The following is a 13,200-nucleotide window of genomic DNA, read 5'->3' as shown; positions in this document are numbered from 1 at the left end:
GCCTGGGTGGCTCAGTCGTTAAGCGTCTGCCTTCGGCTCAGGTCATGATCCCAGGGTCCTGGGATCGAGGCCCACATCGGGCTCCCTGCTCGGCGGGAAGCCTGCTTCTCCCTCTCCCACTCCCTCTGCTTGTGTTCCTGCTCTCGCTATCTCTCTCTCTGTCAAATAAATAAACAAAATCTTTAAAAAAAAAAAAAAAACAACTGGTAAGTCCAGCAATATTCTCACCTCAGGCAGGCCAGATCCAGGACCAACACTGTCCTTGATCCTCAGGTTATGTGACATATTTGTCTGTCTCTGTTTCTCTCAGCTCTGCTTTCTCTTGTGTTTCATTCTCAGGTAGGTAGTCTACCTATTTTCATGTGGTAGTCTCTGGAAGCTCCAGGCTACGCTCCTTCCAGTTTAGCAATGGGGTTGGGGGTGGGGTGGGGAGGAATTGTTCCTCCTCCTCTGTAGTTCCACAAAAGTCCTAGAGTTGACTCTCATGGTACAGACATGAGTCAAGCACCCATCCATGACGCAGTTCCCCAGGGCAGGGGTATAGAATACTCTGATTTACCTGGCTTGAGTCATATCCTTGGGATGGCAGTGGGAAATGAGTTGACCCTACTTTAACCACATGAAGTAGTATCAAGGAAATGGTGCTTCCCCACTGGAAGAGTCAAGTGTTGTTATCAGAGGAAGGAAGAAAAGGATGCAGGCTAGGCAAAAGCAGTATCTGTTCACTATATCTGTTTCTAACAACAGATAATATAGATACAACCTAAATGCCCATCAGTACTAAGAAGAACTTAAATATGATACATCATACGGTGGGATACTATGTATCTGTTAAAATGAATGAGATCTGTCCATGAGATGACAAGAAAAAATGTCTTCTATATAATATTAAATTAAAAATGAAATTGCAGGAAAGTAGGGGCACCTGAGTGGCTCAGTTGTTAAGCGTCTGCCTTTGGCTCAGGTCATGATCCCAAGGTCCTGGGATCGAGCCCCACATCGGGCTCTCTGCTCAGCGGGAAGCCTGCTTCTCCCTCTCCCACTCCCCCTGCTTGTGTTCCTGCTCTCTCTATCTCTCTCTCTGTCAAATAAATAAATAAATAAAATCTTAAAAAAAAATTGCAGGAAAGTATTCTTAATTATGTGAATGTGTCTAATCTGTTATGGACGTGAATACTTTTTCTTCATATGTTTCTGTACTGCTTTTGGTTTGCTGTTATATTTGATTGTTTGAATGAATATATATCACTTTTATAACTTAAAAAGTAATGCTCCAAGTGGCCCCTATTCTGGACCAGGGACTGGAATTGACAAAGCTCTAGAACTATAGAGAGACGGATATATGATAGGAAAGCTGAAAGGATGGTATTCATGGATCTGATATAAAAATAATGGGAACCCAGGGAATGGATAGGACAGATTAAGCTGCTTGTATAATATGGCAGGGAATTTATATCCTAGAAGAGTGACAGAGAATTGCTAGAAAAAGTAAATGTTAACCAAAAAGTCATGTGGTTTGGAAGAGGTAGGATAGGGAGTATAGAAAATAACTTTGGCAGCTACATGAATCTGGAGAGCAGTGAATCTGGAGTAGAGAGATCTGGTTGTGTTACTTGGGCACTCTGTTACCTAGGACAGGTCACACAACATCTCTCAGGGTCTCCGTCTCATGTGTAGAGTTGAGTTTATTAGTATTTTCCTGTTTTCTTCACAAGATAACTGTGAGGTTCAAGTGAAATGGAAAAGGGTACTTATGTAAAGAAAAGACCATGTAATTCCAAGTTAGCCTGGACCAAAGTAAAGAACTTGTCTATAAATGAATGGAGGGGGAGGGTGCCTGGGTGGCTCAGTCATTAAGTGTCTGCCTTCAGCTCAGGTCATGATCCCAGGGTTCTGGGATCGAGCCCCACATCGGGCTCCCTGCTCCGTGGGAAGTCTGCTTCTCCCTCTCCCACTCCTTCTGCTTGTGTTCCGTCTCTTGCTGTGTCTCTCTCTGTCAAATAAATAAATAAAATCTTAAAAAAAAAAAAAAAAGAATGGAGGGGGGAGAAGAAAGGGGTAGGAAGATGTCATCAGACTGCCTTTGCACAGTAGACATCTCAGATGACTCATTTTGTTGTTCATTTAATTTCTTTGGATGGGCAGGTGCTTTTTTGAGAGAGGGGAAGACATGGAAAATTGTTTATGTGTAGCTTTTGGTACTTTATGAATAGTTCTACATAGTTCACCCACATGTGGGAACAGCAAGATAAAATGCAGATACCATGTGCAGCCATCTTGGAAGAATATACATAAAAGAGAGCCATTGTAGAAATACTACAACTCTGAATTACTTGGAATCTTCACAGTGGTGGCTTGCTCAAAAAAGCATTTTTTTAAAAATATCATTGCTATGAAAAACAAAAACTACTCAGGAGTATCAAATCTGTTACCATGTCCTGCACATTTAAAATCTGATGAAGTTGTTTTGCTCTGTATATGTGCATTTTAGCATTTTGAGGTAGGTATTGTGCATTCCAAACAGAAAACTCAAGTGGCATTTCATTGAATTGTTTTTATTTATTCGTATTTATCCTGCCCTTATCTACCATATGCTTGGACCAGGCACTTACATACAAACATAATTAACACATAGTAGTCACTGCATTAAGACAGTCTTCGGTTAGTAGGGAGGACAGACACATGGACAAAAAGTATAAGGGGAGTGGGGCAGGATTGTCTAGAAGGAGTTCACTGTTTTTTGAGTGACCTTATTTATTTCTTCCATTCCTTTTAAGTGCTTGCTAGAACTTTGTTGACTTTGTAGTTATTATTGCTCAGGTGTGTGTTAAGAAGAATTGGATATCTCTTTTTAGCTTTTGAAACTCAAAAGATACTCTGCATCTATAACTTAATCATAGGAACTGTGAATGCAATACTAAAGAAAGTGGAAATTTTTCAGAGACCTGGTTTTATCCCATAAGTTTTTACCAGTTCTGAACTGAGTTAGTCTTTTTGTTTTTAAGATTTTATTTATTTATTTGACAGAAAGACAGAGAGAGAGCACAAGTAGGCAGAGTGGCAGGCAGTGGGAGAGGGAGAAGCAGGCTTCCCGCTGAGCAGGGAGCCCAACTCAGGGCTCCATCCCAGGACTCTGGGATCATGACCCGAGCTGAAGGCATCGGCTTAACTGACTAAGCCACCCAGGCGCCCCAGAGTTAGTGATTTTGGAAAGACAAAAGATCCCCCATCCCCACCCAGCCCCAATACACAACACATTTTTAAATGATTTTTATCTTAGATGCTATCTGTTACAGAAGAAATCTGTTCTCCTACCTTAGGCTTTCTTTCCTGGCTCCTTTGGATAAATAAGACTGAACGTGCTTTGAGGCTCAAGGCCTTGGTGATTGTGTGTGTGTGTAATAGAGAAACTGTAAAAGCTCAATTTTTGTGGCTCAGAAATGTGAGATTATTCGTCTTCTCTTGCCTTTCCTCACTTTCTCTTCCCCCACCTTCTCTTCCCCCACCATACAGGTTTGAGCTCATGTTAGCAGCATATGTCTAGCAATATTCAAATTCCCAAGTGGCCTGTGAACAAGATGATTATAAAACATCTTTCATTACAAGACAGAGTAATCCTGATTCCTTAATTCTGAGTCTAGCTGTTTTGGTGTTTTTGTTGTTGTTGTTGTTGTTGTTTTTTAAAGCCAGCATTTTGAGTAGTTTCATATGTGAACTGGTTCATACCGTGAAGAGGCATTTTTCAGAGTCAGAGAAATGAGAAAAGGGAAACACATGTGTTGTTTCATATCTTTGTGATGTGTTTTTATAGAGTTATTTTCTGAATTTTAAAGGCTATACTTTTATTTTCCCCCTTGTTTTTATGGGATATAATCCTATTTATTTCCCTATTCTTTCTGCTTTCTTGTTAGATGGACTTGTTTAATATTACCGTTAATCCTGATGGTAATTTCCCATGTAAACAGTAATTCCCTGATCTCTCACAAACACTAAAGAACATTCAGTAGTTGTGCTAGAAAGCACTACCATGGGACAGTTAAGTTTTGGAGAAAAACTGTCCTATTTTCCGTAAAAAAAAAAAAATCAAACTGTATAAACAAAACAAAAGAAGGGAATTGCCAAGGTCATTATGTCCTTAAAGGTTTTCTCTGGCCCTGACTTTAGATACATTCATCAGCAACATATACTTATTTTTTATGGAAATATTAATATATGCATTATTTTTTACATCCAGATATTAATGTAGGTATGGGACTTATTTGACCTTGCTTCACAGCTAGGTAAGTTAGTTTTTCAAAAAGAATGAAAGGCTAATTATTAGGCAATAATGTGATCAAATTGCCAAAAGCTTCGAGGTGGTTCTATTTCAGTTCTCAGCCTGATGTGCTTTTAAAAATATCTCTACTTAGAGTAGTTACTGTTCATAATGCTTTATGGAATCTTTTTAGCTAACAGCTTGGATGATAAAGAAGCCATTATCCTTGATTTGGTGTGTTTAACCCAAGTTAAATTTATGACAGATTGAAAATTAGCTGTCGTGTGGTACACCTCACTTCCTGTTCTGTGCAACTTGATATGTGTGTGAGCCACATGTCCAGCAGGATTTCTAAGAATATGTTATTGATTGGTGGGAAAACTATTTCAAAGTACCCTGCAAAAATGTACAAGATAACATGTGCAGGGTACATATAACCTTGCAGTTTTGGTTTATAAGAGATTTAACCTTTGGCTAAACAGCATATGATGAAATCTACTAGAAATTTTTCAGGAGAGGAAAATTCAGGATTTACTTCTTTAATTTCCGGGCTTTTATGCAGTTGACCAGTTTAGGAGGAAGATCTTATTAGTGCTTTATTTCCAGAGCAGGTGAGAGATTATGAAACTACGTTAGTTTCTGAAATACCATGGATCAAAGAATTCAGTGTGTATCTGCCTTGCCTACCTCTCCCACTTCATTCCCATTACCTCATACTGACTTCTAGGAAGTACCTCGTTTACCACATGTATAGCTTGTATTGCATTTAAGGCTCTGACCTCATCCCCCATCTTATTAAATGATTTCACAGCATAATGTTGATTGATTAAAAATTTCTTAAGCAGTGAATTCAAGATAGCTCTCCAGGAGAAGAGTGAAATAGAATATACAGGATTTCTCATTTAAATGCAGCCCAGGATAAGTCATTACTGTGTGCTAATCTCTGACCAAAGAGATAGACTTTCTTAGTGGGCTTCTATCTATGTCTTTCACCACCAGCATTGGCCACTTTATGGGCAGTCATGTGAAAAACTAGGCACAGAATGGAACTTGGCGTGGGTATCTTTCTGTACAGATGGTTCTAATACATTATGGCTACATCTCCCAAAGATACTTTTATATTTGGCACATTTTCTGTAATACCTAAGAAACTAAACAGACAAGTCTTTTATGTTTTATTTTTAAAGATTTTATTTATTTTTATTTATTTATTTGACACAGCGCATGTGAGCACAAGCAGGGGAAGGGGCAGAGGGTGAGGGAGAAGCAGATTCCCTGTTGAGCAGGGAGCCTGATGTGGGACCGGAGCCGAAAGCAGACGCTTAACCAACTGAGCCACCCAGGCATCCCTGGAGATGTTTCTAATAGACGCATTTCCGGTTGACTACCACTACTAGCTTACATTCTAATTTGACCCACACCTATTCTGTATAACATGGAGGCATGCATCATTCATATGGGTTCTATGGCTTTACAAAGAGGAACCTAGAAGGTAATCCTAGCTATTGTTAGAATTTTGGTTTTAAAAGGAAACCAGTCTAAACGTTTCCCTCCTCTTTATATTACCGTTAATCCTGATGGTAATTTCCCATGTAAACAGTAATTCCCTGATCTCTCACAAACACTAAAGAACATTCAGTAGTTGTGCTAGAAGGCACTACCATGGGACAGTTAAGTTTTGGAGAAAAACTGTCCTATTTTCTGTAAAAATAAAAAAATCAAACTGTATAAACATGGATGAAAAAGCAGAGAGACATGAAGGAATTTTCAGGGTTAGTAGCAGAATCAAATACTAGATCAAAGACTGGCTTGAGCCCTTCCTACAGTAGCATCTTGGACCTAGTCCATCTTTGAGAAAAGCTTCAAGCTACTCAGTAATCTAGAAGTTGCCTTGGGCATGAAGCCTGCTTGTGAGGCCTCAGGATATTTAATACAAGGAGCAGTAATGCAGCCAGCAGGAACACCTCACATCTTTGAAGGTACAAAGGTGGAGTTATGAGTGATAGAACTCGTACATAGAAATTACAGACATCATTCAGAATGCTTTTGTGACTTCTTTGTAAACATGGAAATATCTGACAAGAGATGCCTAGATTTGCTAGTAAAGATGGTCAAGAACAAGATGATTATTTGTCTCATTTAAACTGATCCTTAAGTATCGGCAACAAGTCTAGGAAATTATGTCAGTATTATATTTCTAAGCAGGCCTGACTTTTAACTTGTACTTCAGAAGGAGGATATTGTGCCCAGATTTGCAATTTAACCAACTAAAAGAATAATATGTTTATTAATTAGGGTAAGATTTGGCTATGAAAAAAGGTCCAAATAACAGTTAAGTCAAGGTAGAGATTGATTTTTCTTTTGGATTAAAAAGTCCAGAGGGAAGGGAAGTCCAACGTTGGTTACTTCACAGCCATCAGGGACTCAGGTTTTCTTCTTTTTTGTTCCATTCATTCTTGGCACTGATATCCTCAAGTTGTCTAGTGGTACTAGATGGCTTCTGGAGCTTGAGCCATTGTCAGACGGGGGCCTACTTCCAACTTGAGTCAGCTCCCATGAAAGAGCTTTTCTAGAACCACCTCATCTAGCAATTTCTGCTTCTGTCTGACTAGTCATTCCTGTTACCGAGAGAGGCTGTAAAGTTAGAACTGGGCAGATTGCTAATCACAGTAATTAGAAGTTTTGTTATTAAGTAAGAAGGAGAGAATGGACACTGGGCAGGCAACTAACAGATCTGCCACAAGCTGTTTTGAAGAATATAATATTTATATTAGGAAAATAAAATTTTAGTGACATTGAAAACTATTATATAGGATATAAATTTGAAAAATCCCCAAACTACCGTCTACCATATGTCTGATTAATAAAAGCAATGATTCTCTACAGTGGTGTTCTGCTTTGGATTTTTCAGCAGGACTTATTGGGAACAGCTGTTAGGTTTTGTGTATTTTAAATAAACTGAAAAATGAGTTCAGAGCAACAGGGGGAAAAAAGGCACTTCAAATTAAATCTTGTTCCCCTTTAGAGACAGGGAGAATCAAACAGCTACAAGGACAGTTGAGTGGATATTAATGGAGCTGGCAGGAGCAGAGTAATACTACATTCAATGATACGAGCTAGGGATGAACATATCAAAACACTCAAGTTGCTTCGTACCTAGATGGAACAAGAGAGACTGCGGCAGCGCATGGAAGAGGCATGAAATACATGTCATAACAATGAAGCACCCCAACTCCAGATAGACAAGATTTATCCTGGGGACAAAGATGGGCATACTGGGCTAGAGGTTTAAGTAGTAGATACTGTCTAAGTCCTTTTGGGCTGCTGTAACAAAATACCACAGACTGGGTGGCTTATGAAGTCAGAAATGTCTTTCTCACAGTTCCAGAGACTGGAAGTCCAAGATCAGGGTGCCGTCATGGTCAGGTTCTGGCAGAGACCCTCTTCTGACTTTTTGCTGTGGCCTCGCACAGTGGAAGGGGCTAGGGAGCACTCTAGGGTCTTTTTTTTATAAGGGCATTGATCTTAGTCACGAGGGTTCTGCCCTCATGATCTAATCACTTCCCAAAGGCCCCACCTCTTAAAACCGTCACATTGGGCATTAGGTTTTCAACATAGGAATTTGAGGATTGGGGGTTGAGGAGACATAAGCATTCAGATTATAGCAGAGAGAATTACCTCTGCTTGTATCCTGCCTGTACATATAAAGAGAACGGGGAGAGGGAGAGAATTTTGTCATCTAAAAAACTTGTAGGCAGAAGCAGCTGCAGACCATGGTATATATAAATGTGTAAGATGGAAGTGCTTCTGCTCTATGAGACCAGATTTTTAAAACGTAGTCTTGTTTGTATCCACTGTTCACATGGTGCCATTTAACACTTATTTACTGAATGCCTCATATTTACAATACACTTTAAAGAGGAAATTCATTCACAAGTTGCCACTTAGGTGAGAAAGTCTAAATTTTGGCATCTTAGAGCTATGAATTTCAAATCTGGGGAAAGCCCAGCTTTTTTTTTTTTTTTCCTTTTTTCTTTTTCCTTTGAGAATTACAGTAACTGAACCCTGTGTGTTGACTTTGCCCCAGTGATAGAAAACAGGACAGTACAGAGACTCCCTGTGAGAAGAGCGTCAGGCTGCACCCTCTGTGACCTCAGCCCTTCAGTCCGAGTTCTCCTTGGGGCAACAGCTGCAAACAGCCCATGTGGCGTTGGCAGTAAGCATAGGGAGCGCAGATGAAACCGGCTAATGCACCAGGGCCAGGTGGGCTGGCTTTGAGCGCAGTGAGCTGTCTTTTGAACCTTTTATGACAGTGCACTTTCGGGCCTCCTTGGGGGAGAATAGTTTATGCTCTGATCCAGTAATGGATCAGGGACCATTCTCTGTCTTATGCAGCAGTGGAAATACCTTTGTCTCTCTGGTATAAAATAGCTGCTTATTTGAGGCCATTGTACAGTGGCTTGCCTTTCCTGCCCATTATTAGTTCCCTTTGAAGCTGCTGTGCTCAGTTTAGGTTCTCCAGAGGGACTATGAAAGAAAATGGAAATCTCACAAATTGTGCTTTCTGTGTATCTACTCAGTGCTGATGGAGCTATCTCACGTTTTGGGTTTTGTGTCCCCCACTCTGTACCCTTTTCCCCTCTGCTTGCAGGTGAAGGTCTTCCACAGGTGTATTACTTTGGACCATGTGGGAAATACAATGCCATGGTGCTGGAGCTCCTTGGCCCTAGCTTGGAGGATTTGTTTGACCTCTGTGACCGAACTTTTACTTTGAAGACAGTGTTAATGATAGCCATCCAGTTGGTAAGTTGGCATTGCTATTCTGCAGAAAGATAGGTGGGTCCCCCAGCTACATCCTTGTGACCCTTTTAGTGCTTTCCCAGCTGTAGTGACACCTAGTGAATGCACACTCAGAGGCTTGATGGCATTCTAGGAAGCAGGCCGGGCAAAAAGGGTTAACCTAGAGAAGTCACACTGCATCTTCTGTTTGCTCTATTTTAAGAATTTGCACCTTGGAGCAACACCCTGCCCTTAACTGAAGTAGAAGCATATAATTTAGATTGAGAAAGAGGATGATTAGGTGAAATTGCACAAATGCAAGTAATTTCCTTGATGTTTTATTTATAGGTTTTAAACACATGGCTTTAAGGTTCTGTCCTCTCCCCTCACCCTTGCATCCAAGAAAGGATTGGTGATGTAACCCACTGCCCTAACAATCAGATTCCAAAGTTGTGTGACCAAGAACCTGCCTTACTTCTCTGGCCTCCACTTCTCACAGAGACTGGCAGAGCTGAACGGATAGCTCTCTCAACTCCAACCAAGTTATAAACCAGTGCCAGTTCAAGAGCAGTTAAGGCAGTTCCTTTGAGGAGTTTGTCAACCCCTCAGAGGAAGGATGCGAATGCATCTTTATTGGTCTGAAATGGTAATGGTCTCACCCACTTTACAGTAAAAGCTTGGAAATGTTAAAAAAAATTGACCTTGAGGGGCGCCTAGGTGGCTCAGTCATTAAGCATCTGCCTTTGGCTCAGGTCATGATCCCAGAGTCCTGGGATCAAGCGCCGCATCGGGCTCCCTGCTCGGCGGGAAGCCTGGTTCTCCCTCTCCCACTCCCCCTGCTTGTGTTCCTGCTGTTGCTGTCTCTGTCAAATAAATATATAAAATCTTTAAAAAGATTTTGACTTTTGAGTCCAAAATTGACCTTGACTTTTGAATCCAAAATTCAAATGCCTGAGCTTCCCTTTCTATGCTAAGTAGAAACATAGATGGAAATAAAACTTAATGAAATTTGAAATAATTTTTTAAAGATTTATTTATTTTCGAGAAAGAGATCGAGCGTGCATGCACGTTGGGGGGGTGGCAGAGGGAGAGAGAATCCTCAAGCAGACTCCCTGCTGAGCGCAGAGCTCAACATGGGGCTCGATCCCAGGACCCTGAGATCATGACCCGAGTGGAAATCAAGAGTTGGCTGCTTAATCAGCTGAACCACCCAGGTGCCCCTGAAGTAATCTTAGGATGATTACTTTGGGCTATATTTACTTTCACATAAAAACTGCACTTCTCTCTCTGTTGCTAGTTAGCTCTGTGAAATCAGTCCAGTACTAACTTCTCTGGATCTCACGTCCCATAGTTTTGCAACAGAAGGAACTAGGTTGGGGAGTCCTGTTGGATTGAGGATAGGAAGGTGTGGGCAGGAGGTGAATGTGGCAGTGGCACTTGTCTTCAGAGGCCACAGACCTATTGTGATAGTCCTGGCTGGGGATCTTCTTGCCTCTCAAATGTGTGCTTTCTGAAGTAGCCTAAAAACACCTAATTCTAGTCATCATTTATAAATTGTAACATTATGAGGTAAAACTCTATATGACCATTTTAGCTGAACGGTGCTGTCCCACTTTCATTTATCTTGATATTTGTTATGTATATATTTGTATCAGAGTATATTTTCTGGTTTATAAGAGTGAAGTGACTGGATGGTAAAGAAGAAATGAGTTTTATTTTCATTTCAGTAGTTAAAACCTTGGACTGATAAAAGAAAATGTTTTGATGTTTTTCCCCCCAATAAACTTCTTTAGAATATTTTCATTGATGTTTTTTTCTCTTTTAGCTTTCTCGAATGGAATATGTGCACTCAAAAAATCTCATTTACCGAGATGTGAAGCCAGAGAACTTCCTGATTGGCAGACAAGGCAATAAGAAAGAGCATGTTATACACATTATAGACTTTGGACTGGCCAAGGAATACATTGACCCTGAAACCAAAAAACACATACCTTATAGGGAGCACAAAAGTTTAACTGGAACTGCAAGATACATGTCTATCAACACACATCTTGGCAAAGGTGTGTTTATTTTCTGCTCCATGAAAGGGGCGGGTCTTTAACTTTTTATTCCAATAATACTTTTGTCCCCATTGTGCATTACAACTTGTGATTCTTATTGCTTCACAAGGCAAGTGATTTTTATACTTGAAAAACTAAGGTGCTAAGTTACTTTCCTAAGTATCCTGTTGACAACTTAAACATTTTTAATTCTTTATACTGTTTCCAGATGCTTAGTTTCTCAGCAGTGTGGGCACTTGAATTTTTGTATTAAGATGATAGCATTTTAGTAAGTCTAATGATGAATTTGGTGTTTACGTAGGAATGACTCCTTATATGATGGTCCTGAAAGGACATCATGCTGGTTGGTATCTGTATTGGGGAAGGGTGTGTTGCTGAAACATGGACTTGGCTTCTGTTCACTGTGCATAATTCCATGAATAATGCTTTGAGGAAGACCCTATGTCTTTTCTTACTCAATGAAAATAGATGAGTCTTGCATTTTATTTAGGATAGACAATTTGCACAAATATTACTAAAAGCTCTAATCAAGGCAGAAGACCTTACTTGTAAGAGGAACTAATCCAGGGGAGAATATTTAAAGAGAAGCCTAAGGAACAGTGGGAAAGCCAAATAGATAAGGCCCTGGGCCACTCACTAGCTTCTCCAGAAAAGCTTCCCTTTTTATCTATTTTATATATTGGGCTTCCATGGAAGATTCTGTTTGAAGAAAAGGTTTCAAAGTGATTGAAAAAAATGTTTGAAAATCACCACTCCTGAGAGTAGACATGTAAACAGAATATTACCAGGTTCCATACTCCTAGACATAGTTAATTATAGTGGGTATTTAAATATTAATGAATTTTTGTACATTAATGTACATTAATAAGTGTTTTAAAGACTAAATGGCTACAAAGTTGCTTGTTGAGTAAACTGCATAGGTATTCAGATGAGGATTCTAGTGTTAGTGAGGAGTAAAAATCAGATTACAAAGTGATACAACTTGAACTGAAATCATGAATGCTGTCAAGATTTTTTTAGTAACCATATGGAAATTCTCACTTAACTAAATGTAATATTTTAAGATTAGACCAGAAGGTCATCTGCCACTTATTATATGTGTCATTTTGGAGAAGTTACGTAATCTTCCTGAAACTTATCTGTAAAATGAGAGTAATATTTCACAAGGATGTGTTTGTGGGTTGAATGAGTAATATGTAACATAGGTCTCTTGCATAGTGTTCAGTATTCCCTCTTCCTTCCTTTTCACTAAGAGACAGACTGTGTTGTAAATAGTAAAGTCATCATTGTTTGGTTTTTGTTTGTTTGTTTGTTTTAAAGATTTTATTTATTTGAGAGAGAGAGCACAAGAGGGGGGAGTGGGAGAGGGAGAAGCAGACTCCCTGCCGAGCAGGGAGCCCGATGCGGGACTCGATCCCGGGACTCCAGGATCATGACCTGAGCCGAAGGTAGTCGCTTAACCAACTGAGCCACCCAGGCACCCCCTGATTGTTTGGTTTAACTGACAGACTCTAGAAGTTGTTCTAATGCCTGCTTCCTAGACACAGCAATTTGTGTTCTGATTTTATTATTCTTGTCAGGAAAGGCAAGAAGAGACAAGGGATAGGTGTCTGTGTTATGTTTGTATAAGGTACAAGGTAATGGTTAAGAAGAAGGGATGCAAATCCTGGCTCCTGCACTTAAAGCTATGTGATTTGGGTCCAGTAACCTTCCCTCGGCCTCAGTTATTTCATCTATGAAATGGATATGATAATAGTGCCTTATACTGTAGGATTCTGAGAGATAAAGTATATAAAGCGTTTATCATAGTGCCTCATGGTAGCAAAGACTCTAAATGGTAGTTATTTATTTGACAAAGTATGTTTTAAGCATGTATGGTCATCAGACTGGGTTCTTTCATCTCTTGGTGTAGCCATTCCTGCTGGAACTTTGTGTTTATCTCCAAATGTGAATTTCCTGAGTTCGAGTTTTCCAGGTCACATTGAACCTGTCCACGTATTTTGTCCTCTCCATATTACAGAGAATACATATAGATGGTTGTCACATGCGCTTTAAACTCTGGTCAGGGTCTCAAAGCAGAGAGGTTTCCATAGGAACTCAAATCAT

At 40.0% G+C, this 13,200-nt stretch overlaps 1 protein-coding gene across 13 annotated transcripts in view; it reads left to right on the top strand.

Annotated features, from left to right (window-relative positions):
• The window catches only part of CSNK1G1 (casein kinase 1 gamma 1), a 269,186-nt gene that overhangs the window by 216,523 nt on the left and 39,463 nt on the right, over positions 1–13,200 (top strand). For all 13 annotated transcript variants that reach the window (XR_014148131.1, XR_014148130.1, XR_014148132.1 and 10 more), the window contains 2 exons: positions 8,907–9,058; positions 10,860–11,094. Coding sequence is in view for 10 of the 13 variants with exons in the window: in XM_081829569.1 (XP_081685695.1) it covers positions 8,907–9,058; positions 10,860–11,094 (387 nt within the window). In the remaining 3 variants the exon portion in view is untranslated. The remainder of the gene's footprint in view (positions 1–8,906; positions 9,059–10,859; positions 11,095–13,200) is intronic.

Source organism: Leptonychotes weddellii, chromosome 9 (genome assembly GCF_054177405.1).
Source record: "Leptonychotes weddellii isolate Sample4059 chromosome 9, ASM5417740v2, whole genome shotgun sequence".
Classification (NCBI taxonomy): domain Eukaryota; kingdom Metazoa; phylum Chordata; class Mammalia; order Carnivora; family Phocidae; genus Leptonychotes; species Leptonychotes weddellii.
This window is presented reverse-complemented; position numbering and strand designations above follow the sequence as displayed.